General features: G+C 40.2%; 1 protein-coding gene across 1 annotated transcript; it reads right to left on the bottom strand.

Moving 5' to 3' along the window:
• Positions 1 to 2,687: 2,687 nt before the first annotated feature.
• On the bottom strand, positions 2,688 to 3,650 carry LOC310830861 (olfactory receptor 14A16-like; the record flags this gene model as incomplete). Its single annotated transcript, XM_083710696.1, has 1 exon — positions 2,688 to 3,650. One exon carries the CDS (start codon positions 3,648 to 3,650, stop codon positions 2,688 to 2,690), a length of 963 nt encoding a protein of 320 aa, XP_083566822.1.
• Between the last annotated feature and the right edge of the window lie 10,644 nt (positions 3,651 to 14,294).

The raw sequence follows: 14,294 nt of genomic DNA, 5'->3' as shown, positions 1-14,294 counted from the left end.
ATACCCAACCCCAGTTGCAATAATTGCTATGAGGTAGGCAAAACCAGCAGGCTGGAGACAATTTGCCTGGTGGACAAATTCCCACTCAGCCCCCAAATATGGCAGCCATCATAGCCACAACAAGGTCATTAAACAGCAGCTTGAACCAAAGGAGAGTGGTTGGGTAACTCAACAAGGAAAAACTGGTAAAGGCTCCAGGTGCGGGCTGTTTAAATGGCCCGAGTGCAGACCTGAGGGAAGCCTTCCTGCTCTGTCAGCTCTGCCCACCGGCCCAACCCATATCTGAGCTTGTGCCCCCGTTTGACAATCCTGGGCACAAGCTAAGATCTGGCACAAGCTAAGATAGGCAGCATGGGCTTGCGTAGAGCTCCAACTAGTTGGACTTTCCCTGTATTATAATGCCAACATGCTGCATACACATAACCCCTTGCTCCATTCCCTGCTAAATGTTACAGAGCAGCATATTCTGCATAATGTCTCCTGTGGTAAAATATCTGAGGTTGTTGGTGTTGTTCTTAATTCGTGAATTATCATCAGAAAGCAACAAACAACAAGATGAGGCAAATAAAAACAAAAGAGCAAAAACAAAAAAGCAAAAAGAGACAGGTTTATCTCCCTATGCAGTAGTGGTAGTGGCAGGATGACCCAACACTCAAACTGCCAGGTGGCAGCACATATCTGCCATCTGTAAACACATTTTATGCATGGCAACAGATTTCACCAAGCTTTTTCCTGTTGTGACTCAGTAGAACATCTAAGTAAACCACAGCTAAGTGGTCAATACAGTCATACCTCAGGTTAAAGTAACTTCGGGATGAGTATTTTCAGGTTGCGCGCTGCGGCGAGCCAGAAGTAATGGGGCGCATTGCTTCTGGGTTTTGCCGCTCGCGCATGCACAGACAGTCAAAATGACATCACGCGCATGCATAGAAGCAGCAAATTGTGACCCACGCACGTGCAGATGCGTTTGCTTCAGGATGTGAACGGGGCTCCAGAACGGATCCTGTTCGCATCCAGAGGTACCACTGTACAGGCCAAGACATCTTAAAATTCTATTACAGGAAGTATACACTATATTTTGAAGTTTGTTTTTTTAATTATTTTTATTAGTTTTCCAAATTATTGCAAATCAAACCAAATTACTTTAATTTAATACAATTTCTTTTTTAAAAAATCAGGTTTCCTGCTTGTGTTGCTAACATATGTCAATCATTTCCTCCTGTTGCCACATCATCTCTTCTTTGTTGTCCACTTGTTCCTTCACTTGTTGTTAGTCCATTCTCACAGCTGATCATATTCTTCTCCTTACAAACAACACCTCTGTTAGGTCTTATAAATATAAAATATGTAAATATAAAATCCGTTTCACATCATATACATTGATGTTTCAGACCTGGTGTCCTGGGAGAGTTAATTACTCTCTTCCTTCATTCAGTTCTTGCAGTGTTTATCTAGATGTTACAAGGTCACACTCCATTCCTTTCACTGTTCACCAGCTAGCGTACAGGCTGCGGGTATAAATAACTCACAGAGTACAAGTCCAGGCTCCATCATTAAAATTCGGCTCTGGAGTTCTTCCTCAGTGCACAGCCCAAAACAGACTCCTTTCTCAAATTCAACCTCTCGACAGATCTTTCAGCAGCCGTTCATTCAACTTGCTCTGCAATGCTACCTCACACTCCTGGTCCAGTCCAAAGATAATTTTAAATAAAGTTCATACAACCTTGGTCAAGGGGGGAGGGCATAATAAAATCTTGTTACATTCCTTGTTGAGCATAAATCAAAAGCCCTCCGCCTCTTTCCATGGTGACAGACAGAATCACACAACCATGGCTACACACGTCTTTTTCATTTTGCAGGGGAAAACAAGGAAGAAAAAGAGACCATTTGAAAACCATATGAAAGCACAGAGCAACTTTTCCTCCTGCTTCCTTTTGCAGCTGTGTGAGGATTCTCAAGCTTCGGGGGGGGGGGGGAGCAAACATTCAAATGCCTTCAAAGAACCAGACCCAGTCGTTTCGGCAGCTGATTGATTGCAGCCCATTACCTTATGCTGTTCCAGGAGCCTCTTGATTAACGTCAAAATTCCAGATTAAGGAACCTTTCAAGTTGGCAGACATGGGCTTGAGCGGCACAATGGGTAGCAGTGAACTCCCCAGACACCACTGGGGAGCATTGCAAGAATTGATGTCTCATAAATCCTCTCTTTCCCCTGCCTGAACTTTCCTGCAGCCCCTGCAGGGCTATGAAGAACAACCACCATTGATCATGGGTGTGGCCGGAAACGTACATTATATTTTGAAGATTCAAAACAACCACATTTTCTGTAAGTGGCTAGGACAAAGAGATTAACTGGAAGAACATGACATCGTTCCTAATTGCTTTCTGTGTTTTCTAAACATTTATATTTATTTGGAGAAAATGATTTCAGATGGTGGATGCTTTAAAAATGTATATGGGAAAACTGGTGTAAAGTGAAAAATTGGAAGTTTAGAAACTTTAAACATATGTTTCAGAATACAAGAAAGTTAAGAGATTCACTGGAAGATAATAAAATAGAGATAAACAAGGGTGTAAGTTGCTAAAGGTTTGTACAGTATTTTCTTGTAAGGACATAAGATTTCACAGTGGTAATTAAAAACAGGAAAACAACCATAGCGGTAATTAAAAAGAGAAAAATTGCATTATTATTTCCTTAAAAGCATTGATGATTGTGCAAAAAAATGAGCAAAAACGCTGGAAATAAACTTCCATAATGCTAATTTCAGTTCCCTATTCCTAATGCTATAGATTAGGGGATTCATGACTGGTGGCAACATGCAATAAAACACTGAAAGTACAAGATCTATTGATGATAGAGACTTAGAAGTTGGCTTTAAATATATTGATGAACCAACGAGAAAATATAATGATATTACAATAAGATGTGGCAAGCAAGTTGAGAAGGCTTTTTCCTTTCCCTGGGCAGAAGGAATTCTTAGAACTGCCCTAAAGATCTGAACATAAGAATAAACTATCAGAGCAACGTAAGTAATGGCTAGAGATATACCAACACAAATAACCCAAAATGCAATGAGATGTGAATCAGGGCAAGCAATTTTAAATAACTGTGGGATTTCACAGAAGAACTGGTTGATTTCATTGGAACAGAACTCTATTGTGAATGTACTAACAGCGTATGATGCAGAATACAGAAGCCCAGTGATCCATGCACCTATTGCCATTTGGATACATGCCTTTCTATTCATGACAGTCTCATAGTGCAGCGGACAGCAGATGGCAATGTAGCGGTCATATGCCATAATTCCAAGGAGGTAAAAATGAGATCCAGAGAAAAGGACAAAGAAGAAAACCTGACAGATGCATCCATTGTAAGAAATTGTCTTGCTGTTGATCAGGAAATTTCCCATGGATTTGGGGACAGTGACAGATATGGAGCCAAAGTCTTGGAATGCCAGATTGGCTAGAAAGAAGTACATGGGTTTGTGAAGCTGAGCGCTGTAAGTGATGACTGTGATGATGATGAGGTTTTCAGTGACAGCGATCAGATATATGATCAAAAATATAATGAACTGAAACGTCTCCGATCCTTGAGTATCAGAGAATCCATGCAGAATGAATTCCACCAATTCTGAAGACTGGTTGAACATTGTGTGAGTGTGTGGTACCTGCAAGGAGAAGACAAAGCCATTTTAGAAAGGAGGCGGAGAATGCTTTGATGCATGTTCCCCAATATGATCGTGTGGATTGACTTAAGTAAGCAATAAACAGTTGATTGTTTAATAAACAATTGTTCGGGTTTTTTTTTAGTTTTAAAGAAAATTAAATTAAATGGCATTAAATTGCAAAATAGTAAAGCAGTCAATATGAAATATAGTGAAATGCTTTTTTCAAGGAACACTGATAACATCATCCAAAAATAACATTTTTTAATCAACAAAATATAACATTAAAACAGCAAGTCTGGGCATATTTCATCGAAATAAAATGGTTTTAAAAGCCATTTAAAATAGTCCACTGAGGGCTCTTGTCCAGAATTATGTCATTAGGCAGGGAATTCCTAACTGCCCAGTGATCTCTGGACATAGAAACTTAATGTAATAAAGAACTGTAGGGGCTAGCACAGTAAAAGTCAGTTTCTGTAAGTGTAGATTGAATATTATGTGTCACCTGTAACACATAATGAATGTCTTGCTTTTGCTTAATCTAAGTGGAGGTCTGAAATTCTTACCCCCAAACCTGATATGAATCCACCACTGGTCCTTTCACTCCCAGAGGCAAGAATGAAAAGCAGGCATCAGTTCTCCAAATGATCCAAGTAACCCCAATGATCATCAATCTTTGTCCAAATCAGGTTTCTGAGATGCACAAGCAAAGTGGGACTTCATGGGAGAGGTGCCCCATTTTCTTCTTCCAGTGTGTGCATCTGCTCATTCTGCTAACAGGAAGCCTAGAATCATGCCTTCCCAAACCTGAATAGAAAGAATACAAAGCAGACATCTGTTTCCAACATAACCCAAGTAACCCCGTCTGTCAACTTTAACCGTCTTTGTCCATTCCATGTTTCCAACATCCATTACCAAAGAGGGACTTACTCTGGTCTGTTCTCTTCTATGTGCAGGCAAGAATATCCTCTTTATTGAATGAAATTGTATCATTCTTGGTGATATGGTGACTCTTCTGCACACCTAATCATTGCAGACTCTGGGCTAGATAATCCATAAATAACTTGTGATAAAAATTTATTTCTATTATGTAGGTCACCAATAATTGAAAAGTATCCCATGCAATTGACTTACCATGCTGTTCAGGGGCAGATCTTGGGTAGTTTTATCTGCTTCATTTTCATACCTGATTAAGATCTGTGGCATTTTTTCCTGGGCAGCCAATGTGATTTGCCCTTTCAATGTATCACATCCTTCTCTCTCAACAGCTGTTTCAGAGGTGATACTGTTCTCTGTACTGGCAGAAATGTAAAGGAGAAGCTGCAATGAATATTTATTTCCACCACTCCCAGGAGTCTAATCAAACTCAGAAGGAAACACTCACAGGCATTTGTGGTATATATGTGTATTTTACTGTTTACATATAGAAACATTCCATGGAGTACCAACCGATAAAAGGTCATTTCTGGCCAACCAATGTGATTTGCCATTTTCTCTGTGGATCACATCCTTCTCTCTCTTACTGTTCTCTGTATTGGCAGAAGTAAGAAGGAGATACTCCAGTTAATTTTACCCATATTTATTTCCTTCACTCCACATGAGTCTGGGGTTCCAACTTGAATAAAGTATTGTGGGGGCAAGGCACGTAAGCCCCACCCCACATAATCAGTCACATGGTACAACATGCACACATATTTTGAATGGCAATGCCCATTAATTTTGGGGGCTCACATATTTTATTGGGTGTTTGAGTTAGCTCCTTTGACATGAGTCAACAGTTCCAGTTACAGATAGGTAGCCGTGTTGGTCTGCCATAGTCAAAACAAAAAAAATTCCTTCCAGTAGCACCTTAAAGACCAACTAAGTCAGTTCTTGGTATGAGCTTTCGTGTGCATGCACACTTCTTCAGATACACTGAAACAGAAGTTTCCAGACCCTTCTATATAGTGAGAAGGTGGGGAGGGGTATTACTCAGAAGGGTGGTGGGAATGGGTGGTTGGCAGATAGCTGTGATGAGCCTGTTGACGACTCTTGACGACTGCAATAGGTCTTACAGGGAGAAGCAAGGGGTGAAAAGGTGAAAAATGGCTTTGTCATGTATAATGAGATAAGAATCCAAGGTCTTTGTTCAGGCCAGGTTTCTCCATGGTTTTAAGTTTGGTGATAAGTTGTAATTCAGCAGCTTCTCTTTCCAGTCTATTTCTGAAATTCCTTTGTAGTAAAACAGCTACTTTGAGATCTTGTATAGAATGTCCTGGGAGATTGAAGTGTTCTCCTACTGGTTTCTCTGTCTTGTGATTCCTGATGTCCGATTTATGTCCGTTTATTCTTTGGCGTAAGGTCTGGCCTGTTTGTCCAATATAGAGAGCTGAAGGACACTGTTGGCATTTGATGGCATACACAATGTTAGACGATGAGCAATTAAATAGTCCCGAGATGGTATGTGTGATGTTGTTGGGGCCAGTAATGGTGTTGTCCGGGTGTATGTGGCAGCAAAGTTGGCATCTGGGTTTATTGCAGGCTCTGGTGCCAGTGTCCGTGTTAGGTCTGGTTGTAGTATTATTGTGGGTTAGGAGTTGTTTAAGACTGGGTGGCTGTCTGTAGGCAATGAAAGGTCTTCCTCCCAGAGCTTGAGAAAGAGAACTGTCATTGTCCAGGAGAGGTTGTAGATCTCTGATGATGCGTTGTACTGTTTTAACTTGGGAGCTGTATGTGATGACTAGAGGTGTTCTGTTATTTTCTTTTTTGGGTCTGTCTTGCAGCAAGTTCTCTCTGGGTATCAGTCTGGCTCTGTTGATCTGTTGTCTAACTTCATCTGCTGGGTATTTTAGTTCTAAAAAGGTTTGCTGTAGATCTCTTAAGTGAGAGTCTCTGTCTGTAGAATTGGAACAGATGCGGCTGTAACATAGTGCCTGGCTATATACAATGGACTGTTTGGTATGTTTGGGATGGTAGCTAGAGGCATGTAGATATGTTTGTCGGTCAGTTGGTTTACGGTATAAGGTGGTGTCTATGTGCCCATCCTGTATTTTTATAGTAGTGTCCAAAAAATGTATTTCTTGCATAGATTGATTCATAGTTAGGTTGATTGTGGGGTGAAAATCATTGAATTTCTGGTGGAAGGTGTTCAGGGTCTGTTGACCATGTGTCCAGATGATAAAAATATCGTCAATGTATCGCAGGTACAAGAGAGGTTTGAGTGGGTAGGAGTTTAGGAAACGTTGTTCTAAATCTGCCATGAAGATGTTGGCATACTGTGGGGCCATGCGGGTGCCCATTGCTGTGCCGCTGATCTGAAGGAACAGGTCATCACCGAATTTGAAGTTGTTGTGGGTAAGGACAAATTGGCAGAGTTTGGTGGCAAAGTCCGCTGTGGTTTTATCTGAAATGGTGTTCATAATACTGAGTCAACAGTATTTTGCAGCAGCAGCAGCAGCAGCAGCAGCAGCAGCAAAAAAGCTAATATTATCCAAGGCTGCAACAGCTTTTTGTCTTCTAGGAAGGAAACATATTCCCACCCACCTCTGCTTTAAAAATCACTTCCACAAGTTTGAACATTTTTCAGATATCCCATATTCTGTGTTCTATTACCATCTGGACTCATAACCTTTTGTAGGGTGGAAAACAGCTATTGATCACCTGTGTAGAGTAATCAATAAAAGAATTTTTATTTTTTTCTTAATTTTTTTTTAATTGATTTTCTTTCCTCATAACAAATATCCAATATCCTTACTAAACATTCATTTTCTGATTTCCCCCCTCCCTATTGACATCCCTCAGCTTCCATTTCTGGTTTGTTACATCAAATGATACATTCTGCTGTTTATATATAATACTATGTTATCACATTGTTATACTTCTTGTTCTCTGTAAATAAATTTGTAAATGTATATTTAAATCCTGCCAACGAGTTCATTTTTTTGTTGTTTCTGCAAATATGCTGTAAAAGGTTCCCATTCTTTTTCAAAATCACTACTGTATTGTCCTTTTCACACAGTTTGTCCGTTAACTTCGCTAACTCTGCATAGTTCATCAATTTTCTTGCCATTGTTCTTTTGATGGTACTTCTCCAGTCTTCCAATTTTGGGCTATTAAAATTCTAGCTGCTGTTGTAGCATACATAAATAGTGTCCATTTTTCGTTCGGCAACTCTTGTCCTAAAATACCTAACAAAAACGCTTCTGGTTTTTTTTAACAAACATTATTTTAAACATTTTTTCGAGTTCATTATATATCATTTCCCAATTTTTTTTAATGACGAGTAATCAATAAAAGAATTGGCTGGATCTCTAGATCCAAAGGATTGGGCTAAACACACTACAGTGCAGGGTGCACTGCCAGAGTGAGTGTGTCCGTTACAAGAGTGACACGGATGGGTGGGTAGAAGGGATGTGGTGGCTCGGGCACCATGCAGGCCTGATTCCCACAAGCAAGACACATGCATCACTGGCTGAATGTAATTGTCCTCAGACTGATGTGAGTTAGTGGAGATGACCCCATGTGGAGTAACCACTCAGCAGATAAAATTTTGGTGTAGAATTGGTGGACAGTACTACAGAAGGGAATATCTGCTTTAGCCTGGAAAGGCAAGAATGAGACTACTTTTTATTAACTCTGTGAGGGCACATTCACTCAAGTTCTATGCTTGATCATCTCCTGCATCTCACCACAGAAAACAGCCATTTGGCAGGGCTGCTTTTACGAGGCCAACACCAACACACATCGCTATACATATACCCACTATTTACAGATGTTACAAGTAGTCTTTGCTCTCTGATCCCAGAGAGGGTTCTTTGCTGCAAAGTCCTTGCTGTATTAAAAGTCCACAGCCAAGTCCTTGTTGTAATATGAGTGCTCAGCAGCTGTGAACTAGCAGCTCATTGTTTACATCATGTGATTCTTATGATCTGACTGGGCGTGAGACCGGATGTTCAACGCTCTTCTCAGGGATGTGTTCTCAGTGTAACTTGAGACCTTCCTGTTGTTGTTGCAAAGGGGGAGTCAGTGAGATGTACGGAGGTTTCTGAGAGAGCAGACATGCTTTGTGCAAGCTCTTGTACAGTGTACAGTTCAGGAATAAAGTAGAATGAAATAGACTACTTTTCAGACTGTTTTCTTTCTCCTGCTGGCATGCAAGGGGGGAAGGGAGTGTGCATCTCTCAAGAGGGAGGTGTCGCTTATTAAAGATCTCCCTGGTCTGACCGAAGACCAGCCAGGGAAGATCGCCGGCAACAGGCCCCAGTGCCTGGGAACAGGAGTCAGCCATTCCCGAGGGGGGCGGTTTCCAACAGTCCTTAGGTTCAGTTGCTTCCACAGTCCTGCAACTTCTCTGAGTTCTGAAGTTTGGCAATTTCTCAACTTCTTCCTCAGACAATCTCTTCAAAAAGTCTTCTTTCAGATCCACTGTTCCGACATATTGCAGGAATTGTTGAAGGCTGTCTCCTACCACAAGCCACACCTGAGCCCTTTTATGCACAAAGTTACTTCCCAAATCTGTTCATTAATACAGATAACAGTATCACAAGATGCCTGTAGGTGCATTGTGGGGAATGAATGATCTCTGCTAGTTCATAGAGAACTAACCTATTAACTGCATTCCTTAACAAACATATTGGCAGTATCCGTCTTACTTTGGGTGCAATACCAGCACCATTTGCTGATCTGCCTCAGACAGCAAGCTGTTTTGGACTGAGCCTGATTAGAAAAAAAATATATATTTGCAATAGTTTCTAATTAGCAGGTGTATTTTTTAAAAAAAGATAAAAATAATTTGCTTGGAGAAATAAGGATTTCAGATCACAACCAGTTTCACACACCCTCTTTGAACGACATGGAGAAAGATGGTCAGACAGCTTTTCTCACACAGTTGGTTAGAGTGTGGTGCTGATAATGCCAAGGTTTAAGGTTCAACCCCTGTATGGAACAGCTGAATATTCCTGCATGGCAGGGGGTTGGACTAGATGATCCTCTGGGTCCCTTCCAACTCTACAATTCTATGATTCTATGAGCTACATATGGGATGTACACAGGCCACAATATTTGCCATTTCACCGTGTGGTTGTTGTTTCCCCCCCCAAACTGTTTCTGAGTTACCCTGAACTCTCTCCACATTGATCTGTGGATTGAGTTCCAAGCCACTCTGTTTAAAATGAATCTGTGTGTTCTCCATTCAATATACAGTGGTACCTTGGGTTACAGACGCTTCAGGTTACAGCCTCCGCTAACCCAGAAATAGTGCTTCAGGTTAAGACCTTTCTTCAGGATGAAAACAAAAATTGTGCTCCGGCAGCACGGCAGCAGTAGGAGGCCCTATTAGCTAAAGGGGTGCTTCAGGTTAAGAACAGTTTCAGGTTAAGTACGGACCTCCGGAACGAATTAAGTACTTAACTCGAGGTACCACTGTAATGGGAAATCTAAAACTGCATATAGCTTTTTCCCTGGATGATTTTTACAAACACAGCAGCCTGTTCAGGGTACAATAAGGCCACCAGATTGCCAACACTTTGGTCCAAAAGCTTTTTGTGCAGAAACTAAAAGGGATTCACCTTGCTTCATTTCACCTAGAATGCTAACAGCTGGGTTCTGAAGACCTATGGACTGCTAAAGCAGAGCACTTTAACATCTGAGTGCAAGAGCAAAGTCCCTAGTAATAACTAAACATGTAACAATAACAAACAGGTGGCAGCAGATAGCAACAGTCAGAGAACCAACAGCAACCAAAAAGCCACAGCTAAGTCATCAACACAGAAAGATACATCTTAAACCTTAATTTTCAAAGCAAAATGCTATTCCTTATTAACTAATTTCATGAGGGACACACATCCCTCAAGGAGCTAAGCAAAATTATTGTGGATGCAAACATTCCCGAAAGGGATTCATTAGAGGATCATGAAATAGTTTCTAATTAGGAAGTGTGTTTTCTAACTGTTTGCATCTTTGTCAGAAGAAAGAATGACTAAAAATAATGTCCAGTTTCAGACACATTTTTGTATTTATGTTTGTCTGCAAAAGTTCCAAAATGTCAATAATGTTCCTTGTGTTAGCAAACATATGTCTACCTGGGAGAAAGCCTGCCTGATCTTTATGAATTACTTCATTTAAGACTCTTTTAAGTCTGCTTGCCAAAATATCTGCGAATATTTTATAATCCACATTTAAAAGGGAGATGGGACGGTAGTTCTTGAGTTGTGTCTTCTCAATTTCCGATTTTAGTATCAATGTGATGAAAGCTTCCTTCCACGATTCCGGCGCCTTCTTTCCCTCCATAATTTCGTTGCTGACCTCCATCAATGGTTGTATCAAATAATCTTTTAATGTCTTATAATACTTGGAGGTCAAGCCGTCTGGCCCTGGAGATTTGCCCAATTTCATGTTCTGAATGGCTTGTTCAATCTCTTGTCGTGTTATTTTGCTGTTCAGGAGTGATCTATTTTCTTGTGAAAGCTTTTTAAGTCCATTTTTTCCCAAAAATTGTTTAATCTCAGCCTCATTCTGCGGCCCTTGAGTATATAGTTTTTTGAAATATTTCTGAAAACACTTTCTAATCTCCACGGGGTTCTGAATGTTTCTTCCTTCAATTTCCAAATTTGTGACTACATTTATCTTTTGTCTCTTCTTCAACTGCCAAGCCAGCAGTTTCCCACATTTATTTGCTGATTCGAAAGTTTTTTGTCTCATTAATTTGATCTTCCATTCTATTTCCTGGTTCATCAGTTTAGAATATTGTGCCTGATGGAGTTTAATTTCTCTCAGAATCGGCTGTGACTTCGGATTCGATCTTAACTTCTTCTCTAACTCTTTAATTTTCTCCAAGATCTTGTCTTTCCTCTCATTTTGTGTTCTTTTTTTAACAGCATTCTGTTGTATCAAGAACCCCCTCATCACAGCCTTGCTTGCATCCCAAATGATTCTTTTTTCCACCGTAGTGCTCATGTTTATCTCAAAATAGTCCTTCAAGACTTTTTGGGCCTTCTTGATAATCTCCTGATCTCTAAACAAATTGTCATTCATCTTCCATCTAAAGGAACCGGTTGGTAGAAGTGTCATGTCCAATTTCAGTGCATTATGGTCGGAGCAGGTCTTTGGGCAGATTTCCACTTTCCTGACCTTGGGTGCCAGACCTCTAGTTATCCATATTTGGTCGATTCTTGTCCAAGTCAGCTGGGCTTCAGAGAAGAATGTTCCTTCTTTTCCCAAGGGGTTCTTCGTTCTCCAAATGTCAATCCAGTCCATATTGTCTGTCATTTCAAAAAAGGTCTTTGGTAGTCTGCCATCTTTCGTAACATTTTGGCTTTGTGACTTATCCATGTAAGTTGATACGACTCCATTCATGTCTCCCATCATAATGATGTTGTCATAGTCCAGATACTCCAGCATAGTCTCATGCAACTTCTTATAAAATTCTGATTTTCCTTCATTTGGTGCATAAATTCCTAATAGCAGAATCTTCTCTCCTTGGTGTTGTATTTCGATTGCCAAAATTCTTCCATGTTCATCTTTAAATAGAAATTTAGGTGACAGGCTCTCTTTTGCATAAATCACCACGCCTCTCTTCTTTACTGTGTCTGAAGATATAAATTCCTGACCAAGTCTTTTGTTTATTAACACTTTTCTATGGAGCCTAGTCACATGTGTTTCTTGTAGGCAAATAATGTCCAATTGTTCCTTTTTTAATATATGAAAAATTTTCCTCCTTTTTTCCGGAATATTGCAGCCATTTATGTTCCAACTCAACAGTTGCAGAGACATCCTGAATAAATCTGGTTATTTTTCTGGGGGTGGTACCTTGTTGGCTGGGTCTTCAGAATCCAAGAGTGCTGGTGCCTCTGGTGCTCCAGGCCCTGAAGGTAATTCAAGTCCTTTTTGAAGGTCCTCTCCGTACACGTTTAGAAATTTGTCTCTATCTTCCAATGTTCTAATTTTAATCTTCTTCCCTCTGAAAGTAAAAGATAGTCCTTGAGGAAAGTCCCACCTGAAGATGATTACGTTGCTCCTCAGCAGTCTTGCTAATTCCAAGTACTCAGATCTAAGATCCAGATGTTGTTTAGGAATGTCCTTGTAAATTTCAATTCTTTTGTCCAAAATGACCAGTGACTTTCCGTAATGCAGGCCCAGGATCTTGTCCCTTTCCTCCTTTGATCTCAATGTTATCAAACAGTCTCTGGGTTTGTCTTTCTTTGTAAGTCTTCCAAGCCTGAAAGCTGATACAATTTTAAAGTCTTTTTCTTCTAAGTTCCAGAACTTGGAGAATATTTTGGTCAGAAACTCAGCTAGGTTGTCTTCTTCCACTTCTGGGACCGACCTTATCCTTAAATTAGTCTCCCTGTTCCGTAATTCAATCATAGAAAGGTAGGTCTGGTGTTCTCCTACTTGTTTACTGAGTGGTCTCACCTCTTTTTCTAGCTTTCCAAGTCTTTGGCTGGTATCTTCAGCCAATTTCCGATTTTCACCTGTAGCCTCCTTCAATTCTCCAATTGCTTGTGCATTCTGTGCCACTTGTCCAGTTAATCTATTTAGACATTCTGTGTTTTGATCGATTTTAAATGTTTGCTCATCAGCTTTTTTATCCAAGGATTCAACTCTCTGATCATGAAATAGTTTCTAATTAGGAAGTGTGTTTTCTAACTGTTTGCATCTTTGTCAGAAGAAAGAATGACTAAAAATAATGTCCAGTTTCAGACACATTTTTAAAACTTAAGTGGACAAAACCCAGAAATGTTTGGTTTTATTTAAAAAGTATTTATTCTATAATAGTTTTAATAAAATATTAAGTAAATGTCAAGTGCCCCCCCTACAATCCAGGAAAGGGGATCTGGATGGTGGGCCAGACATGCTATCTCCCTCTCCCATCATGCTCCAAGTCTTACAGGTGGACAGAGCTTCCCATCTGTCAAACATCTTCTCATCTGTCAATCTCAATGGCATCTGGTGACCCTTTTTTGCCTGCAAGGGTCTTGCAGACTCCCTTTTCAACATGGTATCTTGCACAACAACTTGAAATGGGCTTTTGATTATCTGGCAGCATTACCTTTCATAATGCTTTGCAGGCACCCTTGAAAACCCCCTTGTGGCTGAGCAAGATTTCTACCCCTCAAGTCATATCTGAGGTTATATATAGGTTAGGTGAGTGTGTCTTTGCCAAAATGGAATCAAATAAGTAGGCTTGCTGAGTAATAGCTGGCTAAGAATTTGGGGAAAAGACTAGCCATCAAATTCCAGAATGCCACTTTCAGTTCCTTATTCTTAATGATCAATATGTTAATTACTGGTGGAAACATGCAATAGGACACAGAAATCATGAGAGCCATTGTTTATAAAGACCCAAATGTGGGCTAGGCAATGAACCACTTATGAAATATAAGTATATTACAATAAAATGCAATTTTCAATGGCATTTTGCTTTCTCTGGACAGAATGGATTCATAAAATGACCTGTGAAATCTAAACAGAAGGAAAAAATGATTAGAACAAGAACATTCCACAGACCCAACAATTCAGACAACACATAATAACTGTGGAATTCCATAGACTATTATTGACACAGAGCTTTTTTCAGATTATTTCCCATGTATGCTGCGGAATAGAGCTCTGCAGTCCACACACTGATTGCGTTCACCTATGTGCAGAAGG

This window comes from Podarcis gaigeae (genome assembly GCF_964106915.1).
Source record: "Podarcis gaigeae genome assembly, chromosome: 13".
Taxonomy (NCBI): Eukaryota; Metazoa; Chordata; class Lepidosauria; order Squamata; family Lacertidae; genus Podarcis; species Podarcis gaigeae.
This window is presented reverse-complemented; position numbering and strand designations above follow the sequence as displayed.